The sequence below is a fragment of the Lolium rigidum genome, chromosome 5 (genome assembly GCF_022539505.1).
Source record: "Lolium rigidum isolate FL_2022 chromosome 5, APGP_CSIRO_Lrig_0.1, whole genome shotgun sequence".
Taxonomy (NCBI): Eukaryota; Viridiplantae; Streptophyta; class Magnoliopsida; order Poales; family Poaceae; genus Lolium; species Lolium rigidum.
The window spans coordinates 82,749,382-82,766,103 of record NC_061512.1 but is presented as its reverse complement, the minus strand read 5'-3'; the positions used below and the strand labels follow the sequence as shown (position 1 = coordinate 82,766,103).

The window sequence follows — 16,722 nt, the reverse complement described above, 5'->3', positions numbered from 1 at the left end:
TTATCTGTTATTGAGGATACACAGCAAACTTGACTCCGACTCTAAACAACTTAAGGGCAATCAAAAGTACTAAACTAAGTACCATTGAAGCTCAGCGGCTTATTTAGTTAAGGTCCTACGCTGCTCGGCTCACCTACTTCTACACTAGACGCTCTACTGCTGAGACCCATCATTGTCAACACCGTAGACTATGCCGTAGTCTACGCCTTTGACTCCTCCGGACAGATCGGTTCCTTGTAGTAGACATCATTGCTGTCTTTTGGTTCATCGGTGGTGTCTTTGACGTGGTCTTCAAAGTCTAAGAAAAGGTATAGAATGAACAGACGAGTACAAGCATACTCAACAAGCTCAATTTAAATTGGAGTAGGCGTATGATGCACTAACTATATTTGTGACAAAAAATTCTAGAATAATGCAAGTTTTCTTAAATATTTTTTCAAAAGGTGGATGCTTGCATACGGAGTACCTGCCGATACACATGATGACTACCTTCGCATGAGTGAGTCTACTGCCATTGAGTGCATGTACAAGTTTTGCCGAGCTGTGGTGGAAAAGTTTGGCAAATACTACCTGAGAAGGCCAACTGAAGAAGTGACTGCAAGGATCATGGCACAAAATGTGGCGAGAGGATTCCCTGGGATGCTTGGAAGCATCGATTGCATGCACTGGTCATGGAAGAACTGTCCGTTTTCTTGGCAAGGTATATACAAAGGGCGTCATGGATATTGCAGTGTGGTGCTTGAAGCTGTGGCAGATTATGACCTGTGGATTTGGCATTCTTTCTTTGACATGGCGGGATCACATAATGACATTAACGTGTTGCAGCGGTCTCCGGTGTTCAACAAACTAGTGGAAGGTCATGCTCCACCATGCAACTATGAGATCAATGGCCACCAATATACCAAAGGTTATTATCTAGCCGATGGTATATATCCAAAATGGCCGACTTTGTCAAAACAATCCCGACTCCATCAGGTCATAAGAATTGCCAGTTTGCTTCGCGACAGGAGGCTTGCAGGAAGGATGTCGAGCATGCATTTGGTGTGATTCAAGCTCAATTTGCTATTGTCCGCTACCCTCCTCTAAGCTGGTCTCATAACCATATATGGGTGGTGATGTAGGCTTATGTGAGCATGCACAACATGACAAGATCTACCACCCAAAAAATTGAAAATATGGAAACAAGTCGGGGGAGATTTTTCTATGCTTTTTAGACTGAAACCTCTAAACGCGGAGAACCAAGAAAAACTTCAATATCGAAAATGCAACAAATGATATACGCGAAATCCATTTTCGATGAACTAGAGCTTGTCATGGAAATAACCACAAGCTCTAAAACACCACATGGATAAGATCCAAATAACAACCAAAAAAGATGAGGCAATGATGCAACGGTTTGAGCTCTCTCCGATCGAGTTACTCCCTCAAGATTCCTCTTGATAGTATGACCACTATCCTATAAACCGGTCTCCCAACTAAACCACGAGACCGGTAAGAAGGAAACCCTATCAAGAGCAAACCTTAACCCCACGCATTTCACTTGAGCTCGATGATGACGATCTTGATCACAACATGATGGAACGCCTTTCTTGATTGTGCTTGCTTGATGAAGTATTGCGGATTGCTCCCCATACTCCACTATGGGAGAGCACCTTATTCGGTGCATCTTCACATATCCATGAACATCATATGATTGGTAAGATTCAAGCATATGATCTCTTCGAGTTGGCTCATCTTGAACTTGCACCTCATTTCTTCATATTGCAACCTTGAAGCCAACATATGGTTCAAGGATTGGCTATATATGAACAACTCTTACAAATATAAGTTAATGCAATCATTAGTCCATATGGATTATCATTAATTACCAAAACCACACATGAGGGGCTTCATGCACTTTCACCCTTACTAGTAGGGGATCCAAATTTTGTACGCTACTAGTACTACTAGTGGCGCACGCGGCAGTAGGGTGCGCTATTAGTTAACTTCCGCCTACATGCTTATTCCTACTAGTATACACTATGACCATTGATGGGGAGGTGCATGTCTCCCAACTCACATGTCCCCACTTGGTACACCATCCATGTCTAATCATCCATTGATATGCTAAAGGAAGAAGATCCAACTGAGTTCCCCACAACCATTGCAAATCTCATGGCTAATGCATAATATACCACACAAGAATCACTAAACAATATTTGTTGGTAATCATATATAAACATAACTAGTTGCAATGGCACCTATACCATCAACACAAACCATGATTTCATAGCCCACCACATAGTCATATTCATAATTTTAGAAGTAATATTTTGCCTTAAAATACGGGAATGATACACATTGTACTTTGCAAGTATTGAACTTGCCTTGAAACTGCGTGGTAATGCAGTTGAAAGCTTAGGTTTGCATGGGACCTATGTTCTTGAAAATATAACATCATTATCTAGTAAGATAGTGCTTGAAGATATAATTTATGCTATTAGGCATAATAATGATATGCATTTAACCCCCTCAGTTTTATCTATTTTTAAGTTTAAATTTATTTACTCCATTTTAGGAATTATTGGTGGATTTATGAATCATTTAAGAATTATTGATACTTACTTCAAATGATTAGTTCAAGTTTCATAAAATTTATCCAAAATATTATTTTGGATTTTTCTTGAATTTTAAATGTTTATGAAAAATCTTTTTGAGAAATGATTCCAATAAATTTTAATTTGCGCGAAATTATTCAAAAAAAAATTATATAAAAAATCACTATCTTCTCTTTTTAAAACCATTTTAGAGAAAGAGAATGGATTTTGTACCATGTGTACTACTTGTCCGAATCACCAAGTAATGGGAGGCTGAGATAGCTGGTGTATCCGTGTTTGCCTGTACAAACGTATTTCTGAAAAGATCGCAAATCGCCGAGGTGTTACTTGACACAATCTTGTACTTCTCTAAAAATAGATACCAAACCATAGACCTGGTTCTCCTATAATTTTTATTTAATTTCAGCCGCAACACCAAGACTAGCGTAGCTATTGAAGTAGTCAATCAACATCGGTAAGAGTACCCCCAACAGTATGCTAGGAAAAAATAACCGAATAACCTAGTCGACGTTGTTGGAGAGCCGAGAGTATGAATCACCATTGCTGAGGACGTAGGAGTCAAGACAAATATTGTAAGTATAATCTTCCTCGCGGCAACTATGAGAAAAAAATCAAAATTTGATCCGGTGAATCAGGATCTGAAGGTCCACACTCAGAGTATTGCAACCTTCCAACACAACCATTGACGTAGGGATGTGATCTTGTTGTCCAATGAAGGAAAGAAGAATACTTATTGTAGACCATGTTATTCATTGATGGGATGCCAGATAGAAGATAGCTACAAAATCCTAACTTAATCTATTTAATCCCTGCTTTTGTTAAAAACTTCCCGCATAGAACGGGTTTCCCTCCCCTCTTGACAACGGCGAGGCTGGACGGAGGGGGGAACCGATCTATGAAAGAGGTTGAGGTGGAGGCTGCCCTAGTTTCTTAGGAGACCGGTTTTGCTAGAAATCAGGCGCCTGATTTTTAATAAGTCTAAGTCGATTTCTTAGCCATTTGATTTGTCTCATGATTCGTGCTGATATGGAAGGTGCAAGTGGTTGCAACTGTATTTTTTAGTTGCGCACGCGTTGCAACTCATATTTTTTCAGTTGCACAGGTTGCTACTAATATTTTTTTTTAGTTGCATACAACTGTTATTTTTTGTCGGTTGCACATGGGTTGCAACTGATATTTTCACAGTTGCGCATACATTGCAACTTGTATTTTTTCTGGTTGCGCACGGGCTGCAATTGGTATTTTCTCAGTTGCGTACTAGTTGCAACTGATATTTTTCAGTTGCGCATAAGTTGTAACTAGTAATATTTTCTCAGTTACATATATGATCATATCTTCTCAGTTGCACATGGATTGCAACTTGTATTTTCTGTAAATTGAATATTGAATAGCTAAGAAATAAACTTAGACTTAATAAAAATCAGTCCTCTTATATCTAGACGCTCCTTTTTTTTTTAATAATAGCGTCATTACATTTAGAAACCCATAGCAACTAAAACACCCGAAGAAACATCATGAAAACAATGATGTCTAAAACACCGAACGTGATACCCGAATAAGTTGATCAGCAGGGTAGAAGACTACAAATGGAGCCTTAGCTAGATAAGCTAGGTGGTGGTGGCATCCTGGTAGAACTGGAGGACGGTGTAGACGGTCTGCATGACGGTCATGCCGAGGAGGAAGACGGCGGCAGCGAGGGAGAGGAACGACCATGGGCTCCTGAAGTAGGTGTGCACCAGGTTGGCGCGCCACCTGTTCCACCTCTTCCGGCAGTAGGCGTTCACCTGCCGGTGCACGTCGTCCAGGGCGCTGTGCGGCTCCAGCACCACGTCCCTGGACATGCCGCTGAAGAGCTTCGCCACCGCCTTGTCGCTGCCGACCGTGTTGTGGACGATCCGCCGGCAGGTCAGCAGCGCCACGTCCGCCGCCGTGTCGATCATGTTGTCTATGAAGAACACGTAGGCGGTCACCTCGTTGCCGGCTCCGGCGTGCAGCCTCTCGAACGCCATCAGGTTCAGGAACATGTACTCCGTGGTGTCGTCCACCATGATGGCCGGCAGCCGCAGCACGCCGCGACGGAAGCTGATGTCCAGGAGGCTGCTCGTCTGGCTCCGCTTGAAACGGATTCCCGCCTCGTAGAGCTCCTCCGCGGAACGAATGATGTCGTCCGGGGCCGAGTGATGCGGCGGCGCGGGGGGAGCCGTCTGCGTGGGGCCGTAGAGTAGGCTACGGCGGAGGATGTCGAGCGGGTGAAGCGCCAGCCCGATGCCGGTCGCCGGAGGCCAGGCAGCCGGGGAGAGGAACCTCAGCACCATCCGGTTGATCAAGTCCTCGTTCTGCTGCCAATGACAACGTTTTAGCAGGCAAAAAATCAGTTGTTACCTGGTGCACTGCTTGGCTTTTACTTTTTGGCAGTACTATATATGCATGGCAAAAGGTAAAGCATAAACTAAAGAAAGTAATCAAAAGGAAAGCATGCATGAATAAAGAAGCATTTGACTACTCTTTAAAGTTTGGATCTTCTGATCTGCAAGTTCCTCTATGCAACACTAGTTAATATCAAATCACAAGTAAAAAATGAGGCTAGGCTGCATGATATCGATCATTCAGGTCCTCATTTTGGCTCGTTGCTCAGTTAATTACCCCATCTTTGCCGGTCTCGACGGCAAGAAGCTTGTCGAGGACGAGGAGCGGCAGCTGGTTCTCGATGATGATCATGTCGCGGCGGATGTAGGGCACGGTGTAGAGAAGACCGTGGCTGCTAAAGACAGGGTCGTTGGGCGCATAGTCGTTCACCTCCCACCCGGACGCCGTCCTCATCACCTCCAGAAGGAAGCAGCCGTCCGTGACCATCAGCTCCAGGAACCTCTCCCTCATTTCGGCCTCCTCCTTGCAGCGCCAGTCGTCTACGAGGCCCTGGTACGCGCCCTCCAGCTGCTCCGCCACGCCGGCCACGCCGGCGACGAACTCCGACAGCGGCTTGCGCGCGCGCCGGAGCAAGTGGAGAAGCGAGCGGCGCTTGTGCAGGTCCATGGGCAGCAGGTGCGGCTCGCCGTGGTGGAAAGGGCCCAGGGACAACACCTGCGGCTGGTAAGCCTTGCGGTTCAGGTCCTTGATGCACGCGGGCACGCGGTAGATGGCGTGCCACCGCCAAAGCGCCACCTCCGCCGACGGGTCACCGGCAGTCAGCGCCTTCTCGACGTCGGCCACCCACGCGCTGTCCTCAACCTTAGCCCTCGGGCGAGATGCCATCTCGTCACTTGCTGGAGCTAATGTCCCTATGCATGATTGCATCAACTGCAGGCGCCACATATGTACAAAGAAGCCCCTAGTACAAAGAAGATGGCGTGGTGGTCTCATGGGGAGTCTTTACAGCACAAGCAAATCAGCACTCTGACAGAGATTGCGATGAGTAATGCATGCAGAGTTGCAGACTGTCCAGGCTTTCGGAAAAGACAGATGATCGTGAGATCCAAGAACCAGCAGGTCGGTAAAGAAGCACGAGGATCTGAATTAAGGAAGAAGCATAAAGTAAAGGGCCAAAATTATTGTGTGCTGCGACTAAAAATTTACCGGTCAGGAGAGCATTGGATATAGATGTAAAATGCTTGCTGCCTGTTCTAGGAGGCTTGTTGTGCAACAGCCACAGCAAAAAGAATACTCCCTCCGTTCCATGTTAGTTGTCGTTAATTCAATATGGAACGGAGGGAGTACAACTTAAGCTCCTGGTATCCAAGTGAGCCTATGTTTCACACCAATGGTCCCACAGTTGGCCGCCTCGCTCTTAATCTTTGCAAGGATGGTTGTTATGGAAACCCTCACCTTTCTTTCTTTCTTTCCAAATTTCCCAAGATAGCATGGTAACTGGTAAGTGGCACCATGGTCAATTTGCCTTGCTAGACATATTCGCCAACCAGCTTTGCACTGAATTTCTGTGTGTCCATTGATTTATGTTGAGGTTAACCCAAGCCGGCTGCTGACCATGCTCCAAAGACGAAGCGAAAAAAATGCCTGCGGAATATGAAGAGAAAAAGATAAGCGGATTGACCAGCTAATGTTACGGTTAACAGGTTAGTAGTGAAAGAACAATGTCAAGTGTCAACAACAGATCAAAGGAAAAAAGCACACAGTCCACATCTCATGGGAAGCACAAGATGCTTTCAGACATTGTGAGATGCCAGCAAAGGCAGCCTGGAAACTATTCAGGGTAAATCATACAAGAATGTTACTACCTTCATCCATAAATAGACATCTCCGGTTTGTCTAAATCTACATGTATATAGACACTATTTATAGACGGGGTGAGTACAAGAATAAAAGAGCACTCAGTTCTTCAAAGAATTCTTAATTTTTTTGCAATGGAGTTGTCTTTCATCTTCACGGAACAGCCCTGTTTCCGTTCACTCATACCATTCTGGAACAGTTTGTGCATTTCCTCTTGCGTAGTCTGGCCGTTTTCACAAGGTTGTTTGGCCTTTTTCTCATTCTTTCATTTGCCAGCACCAACACCCTTTTTACTGTCATTGATTTTGCCCTACCGTAAGCCACATCGACTACACATCGGTTGTTCTTTGCTTTCTTCCCTGCTTTGCTTTCCTGTAGGAAACTCAGCAAAGCTTAGGAGCTGAACGTAGCTCAGTGACTACTGTACAATATTAACCCCAAGCACCAGTTTATTTCTTTTAATGAGTATTTAAACGAAGGATAGCATTAAGGGCCCTTGAAAAACAAATGGTGATGGCAAATTACCAAAACCTGCAAGAGAAGAACAAAATACTGAAAGAACTAAACCTGGGGTTCATCGTCATCTTCCTTGTCTCCTCTAACATCTCCCGTTGTGCCTCTAAGTTTCGGCATTTCTTCCTTGGTAGAATTTTCTGCGGGCAGGTGATAAAAATTCAACCAACTATCTCATACACATTGCCAACTCACTAATATTTTATTAAGCACACCTCATGCTCTCTTCTACTTTTCTCCTTCAGATGAAGATCTTCAGCTTGCTAAGCACTAACAACTCCAGAGCCACTTCTAACTTATTTAGGGATTCCATGATGAAGAATAAAGCAAAATATTAGCTCTATTACTGATTGAACAACATCGACCAGATATGTCTCAATTAATGAGTATAACATGTGAATCAAAAGCCATATATGATGTAACATGCATAAATAAAGAACCTTTATTTGCAGTGAAATATAAAAGACCATTTTACCACTTCGCTGTTCAGATCTTCTGGTCATCATTTTTATGTTCTCCTCTATTTTAATGCTCAATCAAAGTTCAAGAAAATTAAGCTAAGCTGCATCATCATGCATGTGCTCATATTGGCTCATTGCTTAATTAACCCCATCTTGCAGGCGAGGAGCTTCTCTCGAGGAGGACAAGAGCGGCAGCTGGTTCTCCAATGTTGCTGGATATCTCCTCAAGAAGCAAGATTAACCTCTGCCTAAAGAAATAATCTGCTTCTTGATCCTGGAGCTGCAGCCAACAGAAGACCCTCCAGTGACGCCAACATCTTGCTTCCTCCATATCAGGAGTACAGTGAATGGGACGCCAAAATAATGGCCTGATGCACAACGAACCAGCAGGGAACAAAAGTTCAGCATGGCATGACGAACCAGCACAACATAACCGTGCATGATGATCATCCTCCTAGTCTGTGTAAAAGATGCAGCATGCCTAAAGAAATACTCTGCTGGTCATAAGTTGGGCGCTTACAATTCAATGCTTCCACAAGTTAAATTCATCAATCATGAAATAAGTTGGTCGTTAGAAAAGCAAGTGTGAGCTAGATCCAACAAGGGATGGAACCTTACAGGTAGAGGTACTTAAACCGAGAATCTAAGTGACCTCAACCGGTGCACAACATATAACAACATCTACCCACATTACATTACTGCTAGTTAACATAACCTACGAAATGAATGCTAACTATCATCTTTACCAAATAGCATCTCACCCATCCGCCTCACCGCCTTTTCATACTCGGCCTTCTGGAAGTTGTTGAACCTGGAGGTGTCAGCCATCAACAACTCTGAATAATTCTTGTGAAGTGTTCTTTCCTTCTTGTCTTTTGCTTCCTGCTGTTTTAGTTTGGCAAATTCAAGCTTCTCTTTGGAGAGACGGAGCTGTACCTCTGACATCTTCTCATGATCCTTCCTAAGCATGGTCTGAAGATCCACTGCATGTTTGATGTCCTGCTGCACCTCAGACAAACAAGGTAATGCCCTGCCTTTGCGTTTTCGTTTGAGCTTTGTCAACTTGCAACTTTGTGCACCAGTTTCTCTTTCAGGAACATTTCCCCACCTTACTCGGCCATGCTCTGGCTTCTTGCGAACGTGTGGGCCTGTTTCCTTTCCAGGAAGCTTTTCCCCGACTGTTGCTCTATCATGGTCTAGTGCATTGTAATCCTGTTCAAGCGTTTCCTCTTCAGGCTCATCTTCCCTCAATGCTCTACCATGTTGATACTCACTGAACTTCGAATTGCCAGCCAACAGCTCACTCCCAGGCAGAAACTCTTTGTACGACAAAACGCCATCTATCAATAATTCTGGCTGCTTCTCTGAAATTAACGCATCATTGACCTTACTTCCTAGCTGCTCTATTCTGGAAAGCTCAAGGTTTTTGTCTGAGTGCAGAAGTTGTACCCTTGTCATTTCCCCTCGTTTCTTCTTTCGCATGTTCTGAAGATCTGATGAGCACTGGACATTTTTTTCCAACTCCCATGAAGATGGCATCCTTCCTTTACCTTCATTTTTCTCCTTTATTGTGTTGCAACCATGTTCATCAATCTCTTTATCAGGGGCATCTATAGTATCTTCAGAGGATGACGTGCAGTCCTCAGACTCAGACAGCTTGCTTCTTTTCGAGGACAACGAGGAGATGTAGGCTTTCCACTTGGGTTGCTCCCAGAGAGCTTTCCAGCAATGATCAAAGGCAAAACGATGTTTCTCTTCCTCAAAGTACATCACCCGTGCTTCCTCATTGAATATCGCCCATGTTTTGTCCATCAGTTCCATAGTGTCAGACACAGCACTAGGATATTTTGCTTTGACCTGGCACCAGCAGTTGTCGAAGCGGGCAATCTTCTTGGATATCTTATGCCAATGCCCCTTTAAGTGTTTCACTTCCCTTCTCCGATCTCTAGGTGTGGTACTGCTAAATACAGCCGCAACATTTGCCCAGTAGTAGTACATGTCTTGCTTCTTGATCCTGGAGCTAGTCAACCAAGCGTTTATCTGCAATTCCAGAACAAAGATGTTTAAAAACATTCAAGATCCAAATAGCACAAAAAGGAAAAGAACAGGCAAGCTTACAAGTCTTATGTCCTCGTTTTCCGTCCATGCTAATCGCCTAGCAGTCCGCCCATGTTCAGCATTGTCATTGTTGTCTGGACAAGTTGCCATACGAGGAGTGCCCACATCTGACACTGGCGTTGATGTCATAACTAAGGGAGGAAGTGGACGCGATGGCGGCGGTGGTAGAGAGTACTGAGCATATTGTGGTTGAACAACAACGTACTGGACATTTGGTGGGTATAGGGGTTGCTGTTGGAATTGCTGGTTAGGAGATATTCATGGCATAGGACGGTTGTGCAAATTGCATATGCTGAGGAAGCTGAGGGTGGCAAAAATTCACAGGATTGTGTACCGTCGATCGCTCATTTGGACAATTATTGCGACTAAACAAAGCACCAGGCGGACGTGGAGTCATTTAGGGAAAGTTTGTTTGCGTGAATTTACTATGATCAAATTAGTGAGTGCTGCAATGAGGGGACGAAGAGTCTGGACAGCGAAGATATGAATTTCCAACAGCTACTTTTATCTTTGTAGTTTGTTTCACTGCTATGTTGGACCTTGCTCTCAGAAGTCAATGTAAATATACAGGCGTGCTCTACTGATCTCCCATTACACCACAGCAGTTTAGTGATCAGCACTAAGAGCAGTATTGTGTGTGCTGGAAGGTGTCACATCCCTGGGGAGAAAATTCCATTGTCAAACTAAGGTGTCAAATTATATGACAAAATGTCTTGTAGTAACAGCAGTTGAGCTAAACCTCTGAAGATTACAAAAATAAAACTAGCGCTATTTTCTGAAATAGTGTTCAGGGAACAGGATGAAACTAAACAATAAACATGGCTATGAATGTATTTTTGGAACACCATAAATCTCGAAATACCACAACAAAAATGATGCAACCTAGGAGCACTCAAGCTAGTGAATTACTAGTACTCAACTCAACATTTAAACTTGTAGGAAAGGTACATATATGAGTTCCGTAAATTATTTCAGACTTAGATGTAGCAGGGATATCTGGTAAATCAAGCTTGATCGATCAAGATAGGTGTTGAAAGTTTAGACCAGGGAATCCTGTAATTATGGGGCAAACTTTATTGCTAGATGGAATATCTACAGAAATCTGCAGGGAATATCGATAGCTTGTTTGGTGATTCATTACAGGGTGCAAAATCGATAGCTTGGTTACAAGAATGCAACATACATAATCTGCCAGGCAAGTTAAACACGAATCCCGTGGAACACTTTTTTTTTTACCTTGAACCGGATATCCAGTTGGTTTCAACTATAGTACAACGAATGGACCAGTTTCTAACTTCCTATCAATTCCTTTGCACTCCCTGATACAAATTTCCGCCAGAACCCTACCATCTGAACGTACACAAATAACACTGCAGCGCATCGAAAGAAATGTCCATTTCGGCCTTGGAGGGGAAAAAAAAGGAGGGCGGAGGAGGAAGATGTACCGCGGGCAGCAGCAGGAGGCGATGGGGAATGTTTGGTCGCTGACTCGCTGTTGCTAGATTTCGATGTCGCGAGGCTCGGAGAAGCAGAGCAATAAGATGGAAGGGACAACAGTGCAAACACGAGGCCGCCGCTGCCGCTGCCGTACCTCTGCCGCTGCCGCCGCCGCCGTAGATGGAGGCCGGCGGGATAGGTTGAGGGTTTTGCTTCTTCAGTTTGCGGAGTTGGAATTTTGGGTGTGGGGGAGAGTGGGCATAGCGAATAAGAGCATCTCAGAGCTGTTAAATCCCGCCGGAACTGAACTTTTCCAGCGGATTTACGAGTTCGGGCCGAAACACGCGCAGATCAGCGCCTAAATACATGGGCCGGTCCGAATCGAAAGTTTGGGGGCCCGAGAAACCCACCGCACGACCCCTATTAAAGGGTTCACGGAGGGGAGTTCGATTCGCAAACGCTACTCCCCTCTGCCGCTCGTCTCTCGCCACCGCCGCCAGTTCCCCGCTCCGACGAGCGATTCCGCCCGCTCCAACGCCGCGCCGCCGCTTCGGCCAGCTCCCCTCCGTCCGGAATGACGCGTGCTAGACGCGTGGGTAGGGGAGGTGGCCGATCCAGCGCCGGAAGGTGCACTCGGCGTCCGCCGGGTGCACGGGCGTCGTCGGAGATCGCCAGGCGTAGGCGCTCCAACGGCGCGTGGAAGAGGGCCGGCCGGAAGTGGCCGGAGATGATGGCGTACCTCCAAGCGCGCGCGGAGGAGGCGCCGGAAGGAGAAACGGAGGCGCCCCCCGCTGCCGCCGCGTGCAGCCCTCCTCTGCCGGCGCTGCCCCCGCACGGCGACGACGACAACGACGCCGCCGGGACGCCTCTACCGTGCGGGAGCACCTCCGAGGCGGCGGTCGTCGTCGCCTAGGAAGACCGGCGAGCAAAAGCCCTCCACCGGCTACATTTAGCGCCCCGGTGACAGTATAGTCACTCCGGGGACTAATTCTAGTTCAATTTAGGTCCCTAGATCGTAATGTACGTGCAGTATGCATGTATTTTGCCTAGTATTGTACAAATTATGAACGAATTTAGCTTCATTCGACGATCGCAAAATTTGGTTTCCCGCGATGTTTGATTTCATCGAGTTTGGTTCACCTTTTCGGTTTCTGTTATGCGCCAGCGCTAAATCCGCAACCAAATTGTTTTTCGGAAGATTGAACTCGCTTTTTTCGGTTCCGACAAATAGGAGCTCTGTTAAAGTTGCTCTAAGTCCGGGGTCCAAAACTCCAAACCTGAAAAGTTTGCAATTTGAGGCGTTTTTTCGAGGAATGCTACACCTGGGATTTTTGTTACGGGATCAAACCTACTAAACAATTCTAAATTTTCAAAAAAAATACAGATAGGTCCATGTTCAAACCGCTAACATAGGCTGCGCTTCCACGAGATGTCCGAAATTATTTGAAAACATCCTCATGTCAATTTGACATAAGACCAATGGATAAATCCCCTCTATTTTCTAGCCGCGACCCCATTTCTCGAGATATTCCTACTCCCTCGTTATTTGATTAATATAATGTCAAACTTGAATACTACAATTTTACATGGACACTTGATTGTGCAAAGGAAAAACATGGGACTCTTCACAAGCATTGGCCGATGAACGTGAGCATCTATCATGCGCTACTTGCTCTAGCTTGACTTTGTGAGATACGTGTGACTGAATGATCTCTAGTGTCCGATTCTATTATCATATGTACCTAGCCTGTTTTGTTATTTTGCACCATCCTTATAGAAAAAAGGTTTCGATCTGCCAAAGGAAATAAAAAAGTAAAGTGCATGCAAACTTTCATGCGAAATCTAGTGCACCGGAATCCTATAAAAAAATTCAAATATATTATAGCCTCACAAATACAAACATAGCTAAGCTCTTATTTTAATTGTGATGGTAAAAATAGTGGGTCCACCAGTATTTAGTTTAAGTTTAAGTTGACTACAGTTGCTCCCACTAATTTTACCTCCATTCCAAACAGGAACCCCTAGCTGGCAACTGCCAGCCAGCCCCTCAGTGGTCGGTTTTCGACTACATCGATTCCCTTTTTGTACCGTGACACATTTCATTTTTGGCTACAAACTGTCTCGTGAACTAATAGAAGACGCACCAGTTTTATACAGTAATCAACAACATGGTAGAAGTAAATCATCAACTTATTCAAAACTAAAACCTGGCAAATGAAATTATCGTTGTCAAAGCAAAATTATTCTAATTCAAAAATTCAAACAATTTTATTTTAAAAATAACTCCGATTTAAAAATTGTTTTAATCAAATAAAATTGGTCTACACGCAATCTTTAATACTAGCAGCCATATTTATATATTTCGACAACTTTTTTCGACCGAAATGTTATCATCCCTCCACACGTTATTTATTAACGGTAAATGTGAGAAGTTACAGATTAAAATTTTAATTTAATTTAACTATTTTGACTACTTTTTTAGCTCACAAGTTATCAACCTCTATGCCATTTTTTTATTAATGGTAAATGCGAAAAAGTTACCAACCTCGGTAGTTAATTTTATTTTGAGTATTTTGGTGAACTTTTTAGGTCGCAATTTATCGAGGCTCTACCCGTTATTCATCAACGGGTAATGTGAAAAGTTACACACCCGAAAAGCTAACTTTATTTTTAATATTTTGGCAACATTTTTAGCTCACAAAATTTATCAACCATCTGCCCCATTATTCATAAATGATAAATGTGAAAATTTACCAACCTAAAAAAGCTAATTTTATTTAGAATATTTTGGCAACTTTTTAGTTCAGAATTTATCAACCATGTGCATGTTATTTATCAATGGTAAATATGAAAAATTATAGACACAAAAAGCTAATTTTATTTAGAATATTTTGGTGACTTATTTAGCTCACACTGTATCAACCCTCTGCCCGTTATTTATCAATGGTACATGTAAACATTTACCAAACCGACAAGCTAATTATATTTTTAATTTGGCAACTTGTTTAGCTCACAATTTATCAACCCTATGCCCATTATTTACCAATGGTAAATGTGAAAAGTTACCAACCCAAAAGGCAATTTCCTTTAGAATATTTTGGGTACATTTTTAGCTCATAATTTATCAAACCATCTGGCGTAAAAAATTACCTACCCGAGAAGCTAATTTTAATTTCAAAATTACCTACCTACGCCGCTGTACTCCCCATTCCCCGGCATCTAAATACCATATTCTTCCCCAACGATTCAACTAGACCTCACATCCTCCTACCGGACGACCGCTACTCCTCCTGCCCAATGGCGAGGGGAAATCTTCTTCTCAACCACCGCCCGGGCGGTATTGAATCATGAGGGAAGGAAGAGGATGAGATAAAAGGGGAAATCATTCAATGCCAAAACGGGAAAGCGTGTACTTTGCCGAAAAGGGAATTGGTCGGACACGGAAAGGGAATAGGTCGCGCTACACGCGAGCGATGCCGCGCCAAAGTGACCGTGAGGACGGTTGAGTGTCAGACAGGGAATTCGATTCCAAACAGCCCATAAGGATCAGAATCCTCAAAAACACAATTGAATTAAAGATACCATAACTCTCTTTTTCAACTATAAAATGATAGCAATATGTAACTCCCTCCATCCTAACTTCGTAAGGCACCTAAAGATTAGTTAAAAGTTAAATCTTACTAACTTTGATCAAATATTTAGAAGAAAATATCTAAATCTGCACAATACTAATCTATTTGTTTTAGGATTAGTAAGGTTTACATAGATCCATGGGAAAGTGACTAACTTGCGCTAGTATGGAAAAGGCTTTAGGGGGTTTACATAGATGCATGGGAAAGTGACTAACTTACACAAATGGCAGCGAGCTCCAGCAAAGCACGCGGCTGCTATTTTTAGCAGCAGGCAAAAAATGGCCACGTGACTAGTATGGTCGTAGTGGTAGCGTACCACCAGGTAAGGCACGCGGCTAGCAAGTGGGGACCACCTATGCACATGACAAAAAAATCTGCAGCGGGCGAAAACGGGGGCACGCGATAGGTAAGAAGATAGTGGTAGCGCGCTCTTGTTTCGCACGCGATTGGTATGCGGTGCCCATACCTAATAGACAAACTATCGTCTCATTTTCCTCTAGGACGATATAAAGCATTGTGAGTGCGCACGTCAATGGATGCACTGTATGAGACGATAAGTATAGTGCATGTCCACCAATTTAGGTGCTATATATATATATATGCTTGCCTCTCTCACACTTTCTCACAAAACACAGAATTTAGCAAAGATTGTTGTCGATTGATCTAGAAAGCTCCTATGGCAGAACTTCTCGAAGATGTCTTATGCTTATAGCTATATAGTTACCACTTGTAAGGCATCTTCGAGGAGCCCATCTTAGGGTCAGATCTACAAAGCCGATTATAGGAGCAATCTTATTGTCAGCATGCCTTCCGGCGCGCAACAACAAACTATCGGCATCGGACCACTGACAGGCACGTGGCTACTAAGTTAGCTGCAGCATGCGCCCACGGCGAGACGTGACTAATGAGTTAGCCGCAGCGTGCACCCGTCCTCACAATGCTGCTATTATGTCTTGTAAAGCGGTATACAACTAACCTTCCTCCCACACTTTTCTCATTCTGGATCCCCAAATCAGCCGGAGCGAACCTAACTAGCGTCGCCAGAGCCGCCGACACCTTCCCCGAGATGCACGCGTTGCCGTCAGACGCGCCGCCGCCTTCCTCGACCGGTTGTCTCCGTCGTCGCCGTCACCACCGCCGCCTTCCCCCCCCCACCGTGTGTATGTGCTATATTTGTATCTTATAATACGGAAATTCAATTCGGCTCCTAGGTGTATATGCTCTCTCTACCAAAATAATATTTTAAAATGTCGAATTTTTTTGAAAAACATTCTACATGTCCATCTCCACAATATATGTGGGTTCGTCAAGTTTCGCGGGGAATTAATATTTTGTGTCATGTATGTAAAAAAAGAAAATTTATCTTCTAAAAAGACTTATTTTTAGCATTGAATTTTATCTTTTTTACACACACCACACGACAAGTCGATTTTTCATGAAACAACTTTGTGAGCGTGTAGCACGTGGAGATATACTTGCGAATTTTTTGTTTCAGTGTTTTTTTTTTTGAAATTTCAAATTGTGTGTAACCTACATTTCAAAATATAGGGAGCATATGATTCCATGTGACATGCTATATATATTTGTATGCTACATAGATTTGTACGCTATATTTGTAATGGTCGATGATTAATTTTTTTTGGCAGTGATCGTGGGGTGGTGTGAGCGAACCTTGTCATTATGACACATGTTCAAATACAAATTTTGTGCATCGTACTTGGCTCGCTCACCCCATATCTA

At 43.8% G+C, this 16,722-nt stretch overlaps 1 protein-coding gene and 1 pseudogene across 1 annotated transcript; both read right to left on the bottom strand.

Annotated features, from left to right (window-relative positions):
- Positions 1-4,204: 4,204 nt before the first annotated feature.
- On the bottom strand, positions 4,205-5,849 carry LOC124656161 (UPF0481 protein At3g47200-like). The gene is made up of 2 exons (XM_047194955.1): positions 5,241-5,849; positions 4,205-4,933 (listed from the first exon to the last, which is right to left on the bottom strand). The coding sequence occupies exons 1-2, from the start codon at positions 5,847-5,849 to the stop codon at positions 4,205-4,207; spliced, it is 1,338 nt and encodes a 445-aa protein (XP_047050911.1).
- A 1,538-nt stretch (positions 5,850-7,387) lies between these two features.
- On the bottom strand, positions 7,388-11,572 carry LOC124653059 (annotated as a pseudogene).
- Positions 11,573-16,722: the final 5,150 nt, after the last annotated feature.